The sequence below is a fragment of the Lepisosteus oculatus genome, chromosome 1, assembly GCF_040954835.1.
Source record: "Lepisosteus oculatus isolate fLepOcu1 chromosome 1, fLepOcu1.hap2, whole genome shotgun sequence".
NCBI classification, from domain to species: domain Eukaryota; kingdom Metazoa; phylum Chordata; class Actinopteri; order Semionotiformes; family Lepisosteidae; genus Lepisosteus; species Lepisosteus oculatus.
Window position 1 is genome coordinate 66,564,682 of NC_090696.1, and position 13,895 is coordinate 66,578,576.

Consider the following 13,895-nt stretch of genomic DNA (forward strand, 5'->3'; position numbering starts at 1 on the left):
TTTCCCCTTGAAACAACAAAGTTTTGAACTGGACGCAAATCTTCAAGAGATATGAAGCCCAAAACTGAACACAGTACTCATTTCTGCAGTATCAAGCAGAATTTCTGCATTTCTGCAGTATCAATCATGTCTCTAAAACCTCCTGGATTCCTGAACAAATCTGACAATTTTGCATTTTATGTTCCTTGGTCACTAACTTGTGTTAGAAAGTGAGAGACTCTTTTTTCTCAGTTCTTCTTGTGGCTTTACCAAGAGAAGGAGGTTTTCTGGCCCTTTGTTTACTTTAAAGGAGACCCATAAAACATGAGAATGATTACAAAATGGATAAGAGGTGGCTTCTTGCACCACTTGGTTAAAAAAATGCAAGCCATTTGCACTAACATTATTCTTTTGTGTTCTTTGCAAGTGCTTTTATTGTACTTCTGTTAAGCTTCTGAAAGCATCCTGTATATGCTGTAGGATGGCTCACAAGCATGTTTTATGTACAAATAACACTTCCTTGAATGTGTCTGTGTAATTAATTGACATGTCTTTTATCTTGGTATCTGTGGTTTTCTTGAAATGGTAACTTGAGCTGACATTGCTGATCTCCTTCTGGACTTTTGTCTGCATGTTTCTGTATGGCACATTTGTATAATGTGCAATCAAGCAATTAAGAAAAGCTAGAAATGACTCGTGGGGAATCTGGAAGCCTATGTGAAGTAACATTTCCTCTAAGCCTTTACTTCACATGAGCCGTGGCTAATTCATCCCAACAGGCAATACTGTTATTCACAGAAACACTCTCCCTCAATCCTCCAGCACTGCCAATAAGGTCCTGCTTTTCTAAGCAATATTGACAGCGTTGTGTGTACAATACTGTATATACTGTACACCCAAAAGAGCGTTGTAAGAACGCAAAATTATAGGAGAAACAATTTTGCTGTGTTACACTTAATTAGTAACAGCTACAGAAGTGAGTCAAAGTTTGATCCATCTCCATATAGTTGGTGTCATGTAGCACTAGCAGAGCAGGATTTGATGTACTGTAAAAACTTTAAGACAGATCTGTGGACAAGCATGAGACATTTTGTTAGAATGCACTACCTGCATTTAGTGTTGTTATTCCATCAATTTCTTTCTAAAAGATAAAGTTGTTGCGTATAATTAAAAACTGGGTAAAGAAAGAGGATTGAGATTGTTTTGAAAACCATGTTATTTTTACATACAGTACCTTTATTAATGCTTATCCAAAACACAAAGCTTCCTACTTTTCCATTCTCATGCTTTCCTAAACATTTATCTCCTTGTCAACACTTTCTTATTCATAGAAGCAGATGTTATCTACTGAAATTAAATAAAAATGGTACATTTAAGATTCGCAAACTATTTAAGGGTGATGGATGAAATTGCTTTATTAGTGCTCGGGGTCATCATTGGTGTAAAATAAATCTCTTTTTCTGTCATTGTCAACCAGGCGAACATGCTTGTGGATACATTGAAAATAGAACAAGTATTTCATGCAAAGGAACTGTAGCACATGGTGCTTTCTTTGATAGACTTCCATTCCATCTACAGTACATCTCTAAGTTGTTTGCAGAAATTTTAATAATTTTTAGCAGGGAGTTTCTTCTGGATTTCTGTCATGTACAGAGGATTAGTGTGTATTTTATTAAATAAATCATACAGAATACACTGCATATTTTTGCAGAAAAATCCTGTAGTATTAAAACCCATGGAGGGCTGTCTCTTCCAGATTTTCAGCTCTATTTCTCATCTTTCAGCATCCTCAGCATTCAGCATTGAGCACAAAGTTTCCTACTGGTCCATCCTAACAGGCTTTTTTCAGTAATGCCATTGGCTCAGCTCTCACATAATATAATGTACCAGCAACAGTGCTGAGCTGTGCACTCGTGACCACCGGCAGCAAAGAGCTGCTGTCTCTGTAACTTGGCCTAAGTCACATGTAACACTTTATAGAAAGTGAAGGAGCCCGTTTTCTGTGGAACACGACAAGAACTGCTGCAGTAGTGAGCATTTATTGACAGTGAGCAGACACTGGCAGGACAAACATCATACTTAGGTTGGAATTATTTACTCTGTTTGGAGATAACGTTGTATGCCTTCATACTATGAGCATACTAAATATTGTATATGATTAACTATACCTGTACATTCATAGCTAAAAGGTTTATTTCAATGCATTTTCTGCATGATGAGTAATATGTACAGTATACGGTATATATCTTTAATGAGAGCAAATGTAAATAACACATGACCACTCTTATTAGAGAAGATAAAAGGTATCAATGCTTTGTTTTGCAGGCAGTCAGAATCACTTACCATGATAGGTGGTTTATGAACTCCTACACTGTCAACTCAATTTATTTAGTCATTTATGAAAGTGGCTTTGAAGCAATGTTTAACAGTTCTCACTGTAAATGAGGATAATTATGCCAACTGTCTTTGAAAAGCATGAATATATCATGTTTTATTGATGATAAATTAATTCAAGCTTAGATATACATATTTTATGTGAATAATCAAAACGTATTAATTAACCATCCAGGTTGACACCTAAACATGACAGCTAAACAGCCCTATCACAAAAGAAAAACAGATAATAAATCCATTATTTATACACATACAAATTATACGCATAATGGCATTTCAAATAAATGCTTCCAGACAGCACCTCTAATCAGTTAGATATTGTCTTGATTGTTTTGCATGCAAAAAATGCCTATTTTAGAGATGGCATCTAAATAATAAATGTGAACAAATTGGTTGTTTTAGCATTGCTGATTCACTACCCTTAGTTCCTGGGTCTGATTCTAACTTGGGGGCACCTTCTGTGTGGTGTTCACATGATCTTGACATGTTCACATAGATTTTCTCTGAGTTCCCTACTTACCTCCATAGTCTAAAAGGTAGGCTAGGCTAGCACTGATCGGCTATTCCACACTTTCCCTTCTCTGAATGCCTACAATGGACAAGCATCCCATTCAAGGACAGAGTGGTCTTGTGCCCTGTACCTTTGGGATTGTGCAACTATCATCAAGACAAGTGGCGTTCTGATAATGAATGGATGGAGGATCATGAGTTAACTTGACATCTACAGGACACATACCTAAAATGCACAGTTAAAATACAACGAATCCAATGTAATGGAGTGTTACAATTCATGGAAAATTGTATGGGATGAATGTAAAAAAATACAACCTGTAATAAAGGTGGGCCTATTCGTAGATGTATAATTCTAACATGAAGCCTAAGTTCAAGTGGAAGTGAAAAATTATACAAGGGAATTTTAAGCTTTGAAGTGTTTGATAATTGATAAGTTTTTGCAGGTAAGGATATTAACTATGGACATCAAAATGGTTAGGTCTAAGTTGGCCTGAATGCGTTTAAATAAAAGCATAAAAGATTCATGCTAAATGTCAGTGTTAACAGACACTCGGGAAGTTTAAATTTTGATAAACTGCTGCGCTAGAAGTCTGATTGTCTAGCCGGTGAAAGTACAATGATGACTCAACTGGCAAAAGCCTTGAAAGATTTAAAACAATTTTAAATTATGCATACTGTACATCCGTACTCCTCCCAGTTCATTTGGAGTACTTTATCATCTATCACAAAATCATCTTTATTTTTCATCACTTTCATATTAACATTAACGACTAAGCTCATTATGTACTCTAAGCTATTAAGCTACAGTATACAGTAAATTGTCTCTAATAAGTGAGAATTGCCACACTGTGAGCTTTCGGCCATGATGATTGTGAATTTCTGCTTGCTTGCTCAAGGAAGCAAGTTTGAAAGCCATGATGCTTCACTGATTATCTTATCGACCTCCTATCCTCCGAGCTCTGCCCCTGTTTTCTAAAAACAGAAAAGTAAAGGGAAACTGCCCAGAAGCACTAGCCCTGAAGGATAAGGGTGAAAATCCCACGGTGCAATTTTGCCATACAAAAATATGCTGACTACATAAAAAAAAGAACTGTTAATGCACAGGTACCATTTGTCAAATCTACACAAAGCACTTCCAGAATAATGTTTTGTATGTTAATTATTTATACAATGTAAGGTCATCTTAAATAAAAATGGTTATTGGTTTTATCTTCAAGCAGAGATAATAGTTCTACATATCAAGTAATCAATTAATCTAACTCTTTATGCACAAATTGCCTTATTCCTGCATTTTTATGGAGTTCCTTGGTTTATCTCACTTATACTGTACTGTCTTTTGTTACACATCTATTTACGTAGTTTCTCTTTGACACGGGATAGCTATTAGGTTTGGTGGTCTCAAAGTTGGGCTTAGATTTCTCTGCTTCCCATGCAACAGAGTAACTAGCCTAATTAGTCCTGGTAAATAGCCAAGAACCTCTCCACACACAGTATTATCATACAGAGCTCTCTCACCTCTGTCCTTAACTGTTTGTGCTGTGGACTTGAAGTGTAAAAAGGACTGAATACATTGATACATTTTGGAGGACAATTTATTAAGTGTTCATCTTCCCCTTTTTGGTATGAAGACTCTAGTGGAGAGCTGAATTAATGTTTGGACATTCCAATCTGGTACTGTAGGTACAAAATATACTGTATCACACAAAAAAAAATATGACAATACTTTTATTTTTTATTTACAGTATCGAATGCTACAAGCAAGGCAGTGTTCTGTGTTTCTTGAGGTCTGGTTGCCTGTTGGTTTGATTTAGTTGTTTAAGAATGTTGTTCCTTTCTCGAACCTGGAGTCAGACTTTCACAAACCAAGAATTTTATTTTTTATTCAATCTGTGTGAACACAGGATGGATTTATTTCCTATTGCTAAAATCTAGGACTTTAGGTTTTGTCTTGGTAAGAGATTCCCCTGCAGTTTTTTTCCCTTTCTTTTTTTTCCTAGTGAATAAATTAACTTCTAGGTAGATTTTTCAGGATAACGTGGAAACATACTGTAGTTTTTGTTTTTATTTGTCGTACAATAAGCGATCATCTAATTTTATTAAGTTAATGTGGAGTGGGTTTTCTGTTTTGGATTTTGTGCTATTTCTAGTGCTTCCATTTATCAGTGCGCAATGTCATGTCATGTCATGTCATTTGCCAAACCGCTTTATACCCTACGGTGTTGCGGGAAGCCGGAGCCTACCTGGCAAGCAACAAGCGCAAGGCATTGTACACTCTGGGCGGGACGCCAGTCCATCGCAGGGCAAGTGCGAGCCAATCATACATGGGGACAATTTGGAGGCCACAGTAAAGGCCGACACCGGGTATTACTTATTGAGAAATACCCGGGATCTTTAATGACCACTGAGAGTCAGGACCTTAGTTTAACATCTCATCTGAAAGATGGCGCCCAATACAGTATAGTGTCCCCACCACTATACTGGGGCATTAGGACCCACACAGACCGCAGGGTGGGCACCTCCGGCTGGTCCCACTAACACCACTTCCAGCAGCAACCACAGCTTCCCAGGAGGTCTCTCATCCAGGTACTGACCAGGCTCAACCCTGCTTAGCTACAGTGGGTAGCCAGTTGAGAGCTGCAGGGTGATATAGCTGCTGGCCCGTGTGTAATTGTCACGGACGTCCAAAGGGACTAACCGTGGGGAGCAGGAGAGCAGAAAAAGACCCATATGCGTAGCGGCGAGACGGGAAAAAGGCCCGGGCTCATAGTGCAAAGAGTTCAGGAATGCCGTATAGAAACCTATGCCCTCAGGGAGCGGACGTGGGGCGCCCTGGTGCTAGGCGGGTCTCAGGACATCCGAACGTCAATGCTGAGCAAGGACAGAGTGCAAGACCCGGAAATATATAGCCCAAGGGAAAGAGAGGGACAGGAAGGACAGCAGACCGGAAACTAGGGACAGGACAGAGAAGGAGCGCCCTCTGGCTGCAGAGGGCGTGACAGTAATGTATAAGTAAAAATGAACCTTGACTCACAAAGAAATTTGTTCTAGGCAAATAAATGTAAAACCCATTCCAATTTCCAGCAAGCTGCAGGGTTGCTGAATAATCACTGAGTGTTTTAGAGGTTTTTAAAAGGCTGTAGTTGTCTCTCTTACAGTTTGATGCCTGAGCAGAGTAAGATACTTGGGGACTGTAGGACCTGCGAGCTGAAGTGAAAACTGTAGGTCAACTAAAAAGAAAAAGAAAATTCTCACAATATGGTGTTACTTTAGGTGTCATTACAACATTGACTGGCTTAAATTTGTTTGACAGTTTACCTTTCAAAATAATACATTTCAACCTGCTCCACTAATTTTGAATTTCTGTAAGCAGTGGTGTCTGCACAAAAACAACTAAGATTCCTAAAAACTGTCAAAAGACCTTCCTCATACAGTCTCCCCCCTCCACCCCCAAAAAAGCTGTACAACAAATATGATAAATGTATTAACTTATCATCCTGCTAAGTTTTTTTTCACAGATTGAGTGATTTTTTTCACACATTTTCATATGGAGACAGATAAAAGGAAAACATTCATGTCTGGTATTCCTCAGATGCATTGAATTCCACATCCAAAAGTTTGGCCTTATTTATTTATCAGTGGCACATGTGAAGAATGTGTGCAGTATTTATGAAGGCATGTCATACGACCATAAATTTATAGCAAGAAACTCTCTGTTCCACAAAATGTAATGCCACAGTTATCCAGTGATGAGTGAAATCCAGCATTGGCTAGACTTCAGGTTGGAATATCCTAGCAATCTGTTGCAATGCTTCAGTCAAGACAGAGATATGCCATCAATTCACTTCAGACGTATTTACCATAAAAGCAATGTGTAACAGGAGGCCATTTAGCTCTTTGAAAAAATTTGGTTATATACTGTATATGTCTGCAGTCTATAGCCAGTACTGCTTATATCTTGAGCATATGGCAGAGCAGGACCTTACGATACAGTATGTCATTTATGTCACTGGAGAAGATGAAGTTTAGTGTAGAGTTCTCCAGCTATCATGTTTCCATCCCTTGTAATGCCATCTTATGGCCCAGGCAGGGCCTTTAAGAAATCAATTAATACATTTATAAAATTAATTGACAATCTTGGTCACATAATTCAGGGGAAAGTTGTAATGAAGGCCAGTTAGTAATTCACTGAAAAGACTAGTTGTTCAGAACACTTAGACTGGAAGTGACAAAAATACTGTATGTCTTTGGAAAAAATCAATCCTTTTAGAAGAATTAAACTATTTTTAAAGGAGGGGCTTCACAAGACCCAATATAAATAAGTAAAGGGGTAAAAATGCAGTGTTTTATTCACGAGGAATTCTGTACCTGATGTCTTTCTAAAGTAGCAAATTAGTTGATTGGCAGTACATTATGCACATGTATTCCTCACATCCTCAGACTAATGATTCCATCATGTACATCGCGGAAGAAGGGATAGTGTTAGTCACTGGGTGAGTCAGTGCTGACTGACAGTCCTGCTAGCTAAGCTGGGTTCTCCTTCTATCTGATTGATTTTTACATTTTTTAAGGTGTGTGATGTTTGAAGTCTGTGCTTAGAGTCTCAGCTCCAGTCGAGATAGTCTTTTGGTCATGGGCCTCCACTTTGAGCATTTTTTGTCCACCTTCCACCCACTGGCCAAAATGCCAGTATGCTCACCACACGTGAGCTATCAGCAGGGAGGAGAACAGAGTGATGGGGTTTATTAGGAAGCCATGATTGGTTAAGGCCAGGGGGAAATTTGGCCAGGATGCTGGAGTTCCACCCCTACACTTTTAGAGAAACACCCTGGGATTTTTAATGACCACAGAGAGTCAGGACCCGTTTTACATCTCAGCCAAAGGACAGCACCTTTTTCAGTATAGTGTTCCTGTCACTATACTGGGGCATTAGGACCCACATGGACCAAGGGTAAGTGCCCCATTCCCAGGTTTCCCATCCGGATACTAACCAGGCTCACACCTGCTGAGCTTCAGTGGGCTGCCAGGTGTGAGTTGCAGGGTGATACAGCTGTTTGTGATGGTATAACTATACAGTATGTTCTCCAATTACTCTTTACAGCTGCTTGTGTACTTTAGACATTACTTTTATGTCTTGTTTCCAAAACTTATTTGAAAATCCGTGAGCTACTCTGGCCTTGGGACATTTAATCAAAAGATAAGAATGAAATTGTGTTTCAAATACTGTACAACCCTTGGGTAAATGTGTGTTTTCTTCTCACACTTATGGAAGCATTAGATAATTTATAGCAAAATTAATTAGACAGAAAGGTACAGTAGATACAGAAGATGTGAGGTAGAACAATTGTATATTGGGAAAAAAAAATAATTCTCCAGATAGTTTTAAGGTGTTTATTTAAAATTCAGACAAGAAATATGATCTCAAGACTTTCATATGGCCATTTTCTTAATAAATAAATAAAATGAATATATTGCACTCTGTGACAGCCTTTCCTGATGTGATAAATATTCCACATAGACACATAAAACAAAAAGAAGAATTATGTACTGATATGAAAAAAATTACAATTGTACAATTACAGACTTGTATTAAAATAACTGTGTAATGACACTGATAAGCTTTAACTGCACAACAGAACTAACACTTAAATAGTTATTAAATACACAAGTAGTTATAAACAGCAGTTTGGCTAACAATTAATGATAAGTGTGAAAAAATATTTTTACAATAAAGAGTCCCATGGAATCAACCCCACAGAGAAGTAATTTGGAGGAATGGAGTCTAAAAGAGAACTCTAAAAAGAACTGTAAAGGAGCCACATAATTTTCTTTATTAAACTGGAAGATGTGACATCACATAAAATGGGATATACAGTATGCAAGAACAAATATGCCAGAATATAAACCTTATCTTTGAGAATGTACCTCCTAAACGCTAGGTAGGACCTAGCTAGGAGAGCTCGTGACTATATGATCTTGATATGCAAACATCGCAAGAGGTCAATTCTTTACCTTTCTTTGTTTCTGTATGACTGTCTTAAAATAAGAGTTTTTTTGTGATTATGTGAAGGTATAGTGAAAATGCTTTTTCTCATGTAGCGCTTGATCTCAAAACAAACAGAGTTGAACATCAGAAGGAAAATGTGTCACTGAAAACAGACAGAAAATTAGAAGTCATGTCTGTTCAGTAAATACAAGAACATGGACTGCCATAATAAAGATTGCGGTGGTCTCTTCTGGGAGAACAGTAGTCTTGAAAATCAGTTGAGCTACCCAAATAAATGTTATGGCGAGGGCTCATGCCTCTGACTTGAGGTCAAAGATCCAAAGTGTTTTTATGTTTTGTAAGAAAGACGTCAGATTGTTAAATGTAATGTTATTAATTTTGTTTTCTCCTGACAGCCTCCATGTCCCCATAGTATTTAACAAATTCTTAGGTACTATTTAATATCCAGTAAAAATACTTTATCCTTGATCAGAAATGCCTTTGTATACAATTTATTTTATGTACTTGGATTACAAATCACTCTTCACTCCCCTTAAACATTTCTGGTTTTAGTTTCTTGAGAAACCACCCAACCAGAATAAAACAGAAACAGAACAGAGAGGCTACCAAGGAAAGGAGCTTTTCTTGTGACAGGGTGAATGGAGGGCTCCAGTGAGAGCAATGTTGTCTAGAAACAAATTACAGTATTCGAATTGTACATGCATTCATCACCTGAGACTCCAGAGTTATTCTTCCACTCTGAAAAACATAAATGTGTTTTTGAATGTGAATGTGAAAAACAAATCTGCCTTCACTGGCAATAACAATTTTACTGAGCCATAAATGGAGAGTTTAAGTACACATTACTGTGCTGTGCTGAAGTGCCTTTTTTACTTTGTGGCGCAAGGATTGCACTTGGAACCAACAACTTTTTGGTTACAAAACTCGACATTTACACTGTGAAAAGCTCCCCGGGAAGTTCCAAAATCTATTATTTATATTAGTTTTTTTAAATGACCTATCATGTCAGTTGCAACATGAACTTTTTGTGCTTTTTGCTACAGTACATGCAGCTACAGTAAGTGTTTTGTCGGGTGGCTGTTTTCCTCTAATGCAAACAGTAATCAGTCTCCTGAGAAAATATTTCTGCTTATTAGATTAGGGACCTTCATCAGCATGAGAATAAAATAACACAATATTTTGGCTGCAAAGCCTCCTTCAGGCATGAGAAGACTTCTGCTGGGAATGAATATGCTTTCACCTGCCTGTAGAAGTCTCCACAGCTAAAATATGATTTATTCTTCTTTTTTACACTACTTAGAATGGAATTAACCTCTGCTTGTTCATTATACATTTCACAAACTTAAAACTGCAGTTCCAGCATTATTAATTGGAAATTCTTCCCATTAAAGATCAATGAATATCTAATCAAAAATGTTAAATCTTGAATATGTATTGCACGTTTTGCTGTACATGATGTGGTTTCATCATTTCGTAAAGAAATGTTTTTGGTCACAATTTAGAAGTATCAATGTATTTGATACTGTATATTTCTAGACACACTCATTTAATTAATGTAATTAATAACCATTTTAAAAACAACTGGGGAGCGGAATGCTATAGGGTTTTGAATGAGACTGATGAAATATTTTGAGATTGTATAGCTAAATTGCGAGAGAAGTTGTGAATGTGAAGAAAATAAGAAATAAGAAAATAAGAATCTTAATCTTAAAATGAATTCTATATTTTATCTTTGAGTGTCCTATAAGGTACCTTTAAGAACAGCGTAGCCACTAATAAGAAATAAATATAATTATATATATTGTTTAAAAGAAAATAAAACAAAGATGTCATGAGTATACAAATTAGGCCTCAAATTTCAGATTTCTCTGCAGCAAGGAAATTAGTTTGCACAGAGCCTTTTATGGATGATGCCAAGATAATGACAGACAAAGATCGTGGCTGTTGAATTAGCTTCAGGGTGTCCAGCTTGATGTTCCTGTAACATGAACTTGAGTCTAACACTAAATGTGTTTAAACAGTGCAAAATGAGATGCTTCTTACTAATAGCTAATTTCATGCTGGATCAGATACATCAAAAGGTTTTGCTTGAAAAATAATCCAATACAATGGCCAGGCTGGATATAACAGACTGGACACCAAAGAAATGTGTGTAACTTGCATCCACAGTGGGAATCACAAAACCAGCAAACAAGAATCGTTTGTATTTTTTAAATGAAACACTTTAGTTAAGGTTTTCTGATTACTAACAGCTCTTCAATGAAGGTGGTTTTCCTTTAAGAAAAGTGACAAACTGTACTACAGTGCAAGACTTCTCTTGAATAAAACACCCTGAGTAATCTGTTTTTTTCTTTCTTGTATTTCTTAAAGATCTTGTAGATTGTTTTTTTTATTCTAAAATGCATCTTACTGCTAAGCAGTTTAAAGGCTTCAAATCTGTTCAAGGGGAAAAAATAGCTCAATATACAAATCTGTTTTAAAATGTTCTGAAGTGACTTAATGTACAACACAAATTCAGGTTTACTGATCCGGTGGTTCTCGTGCAATGTTTGGTACTACAAACAATGGTGAATTATTTAAAGAAGCCAATAAGAGGCTGGAGGAACAAGCCCAGTGTTCCCAAAACACAGACCAATACAAATACCCAAAGGAAAATCCTGTCAATAACCATGGCCACATACTTCCAGTCATCTTCCACCTGAAAGGGAAACAGAACGTGTTTGTGAAACAGAAATGGTACATGGCATAACAGCTTTTCCTCTCCTCTGGTTTTGTTCTACACTCGATCATTTAGGTTTATTGATTTACAGCTGATCAAGTAGCAAGATAATTGCTACAAACCCTGAACCAATTTCTGCATTCATTTAGGTGTGTGGACTGTACAGTAATTGGACCTTTAGAGAACTTTCTTCTGGCAGGTCCCACCTGTGTCTGGACATCATTAACTGACTGCCTGTGAAGAGCTGCTTATTTAGAAATAATACAGCAAGCACTTAACAAGAAAGCTCAGGGGTGAATGGTTCTGCTGAATTCCTTAACGGCAAAAAACTGCAGAGTATTTTCGCAACAGACCGATTGCAGAAACACATTAAAAAGGTCTCATCATGCAAGGAGTTCGATTAAAAGGATAAATCAGCCTCACTAATTAAGAGCTCATCAAGAAGAAAAAAAAACCCAGAAACCTAAGGACCAGGACTGAGAACTACTGATTTGAGTACGTCTTCTTCAGCACAACAATAAATTATACAGGGGAAACTGTAAGTCGGATAACAGGAACCTTGATTACAAGCTTTGGCTGTGTTTTTTGTGCAGATAATAATGGCTTTATAGCAGTCTTGGGAAGTCTCAACATTTTAAATATAAAGACTTTTAAATAAAGTAGGGTACGTAAAGTGAGTGAGGTGATGCTTTTTCATTACTCGGAACAAACTATGGCTTTTGTAATTTAATTTCACAGAAAAATTCATTTTAATAGTAAAACTCTATTCCTAAATCCAATCCTTGCTTTATCCTGGTAACAAACTACACAGAGTAATCCCAAATGTTCAAATATTCCTAATTTCTTAATTATGAATTAGAATTAAGACTCACGAATGCTAGGTGCTGTCCTATGGATTCTGGAACTAACAGGCTCACTTTTTATGAAATAAGTAACCAAAACGTCTGTCACTGTGGAGTGTCAATGAGCTCTGCTCCTTCACAGTTTTTCGGTCCTAGATTTGAGTCCACTTTGGCGCACATTCTACATAGAGTTTGCATGATCTCAAGTGATCACATGGCTCTAGTTTCCTTCCATAATCCAAAAACAATCAGTTTAGGAATTGGCACCTCTAATCTCTCTGTAAGCGTGTCTGTGCCCTGTGATACACTGGTATCCTATACATGGTTTGTCCACCTTTCACCCATTGTCTGTCCACCTTGAATTATATGAAACAGTTATTAGAGCTATGGTGAGAAAAGGCTACAGTGTAAACATTCAAATAAATCACCCTTGAGCTACAGACCATTAAGTTAAGTGACCCCCACTTGTCATTTACTGTACCTGGTCACAACGTTTTATAAAAAAAAACTGGCAATGAAATTTGGTGCTATTTTAAAGCTCTTGAATGGAGCTATGTTCTAATTCCATTAATGTTTCTGTAAAATGTACAACAGAAAGGTTGTTTCTCTTCTCTACATATGGAATTCCCATTAGAAAGTATTATTTCAGACTACGAGGTTGTGGCAATTTAGTAAGAGACATTTAGAAAACAATTATTTTCTGCTGATGATAGATTTTTTGCTGTGTTTTTCATGCAGTTAAGTACTGTATAATTTGGCACTAATCTCAGGACATCTGAGACAGGACAGATGATAATAACCACTGTCACATTAGGAGACTGTACAGATTGGTACATACTGTACTGACTACAGGAAACAGTGTAAAATGACATATCCCAGGAATAAATTGGATTTGTCACACTTCTGAAAAATATTGCCTAGGAGTGACAAAAGACATTCACAAAATAAAGGACAGACTCACACAAATGTTTGAAATTCTGACTGATTTAATATCTCGTTAATAATATGTCTAATCTCATTAAGTCACTGCCTTTTGCTTGTGAGGAAAATTCCAAAAAAATGTGAATATTTTATACCTGAAAGTCCAATTTTTTTCTTTTTAAATGTGAAGTTTAATCACAAATATTACAAATTATATATATTGTATACTACGTAATTTTTTCTTAAACGTACACTGTAACAGGTACTCTGGGTGGAAACTGTATGACTGATACCCTATCATTTGTAGATTTTTCTCAAAGTTTTAGCTGTTATCAGCAAGTTTTAAGTCTTAAGAGTATACTATCAAAGCATATGACTTCCATATCACATAAAGACAGCTTGCAGAAGACTGTCAGACCTATTTATCCACAAAGATAGATCTCTCTCTGGTACCCTCATTAGATGCTGCATTGTAAAGTGAACTCACAGTTCATCTAGATACAACATTATCACACTAAAACGT

At 36.9% G+C, this 13,895-nt stretch overlaps 1 protein-coding gene across 1 annotated transcript in view; it reads right to left on the bottom strand.

Annotated features, from left to right (window-relative positions):
- Positions 1 to 8,260: 8,260 nt before the first annotated feature.
- chrna6 (cholinergic receptor, nicotinic, alpha 6) overlaps positions 8,261 to 13,895 on the bottom strand; it is a 35,494-nt gene continuing 29,859 nt past the window's right edge. The window contains exon 6 of the mRNA XM_015345358.2: positions 8,261 to 11,588. Within this exon, the coding sequence (XP_015200844.1) occupies positions 11,463 to 11,588 (126 nt within the window). The 3' untranslated portion in view covers positions 8,261 to 11,462. The remainder of the gene's footprint in view (positions 11,589 to 13,895) is intronic.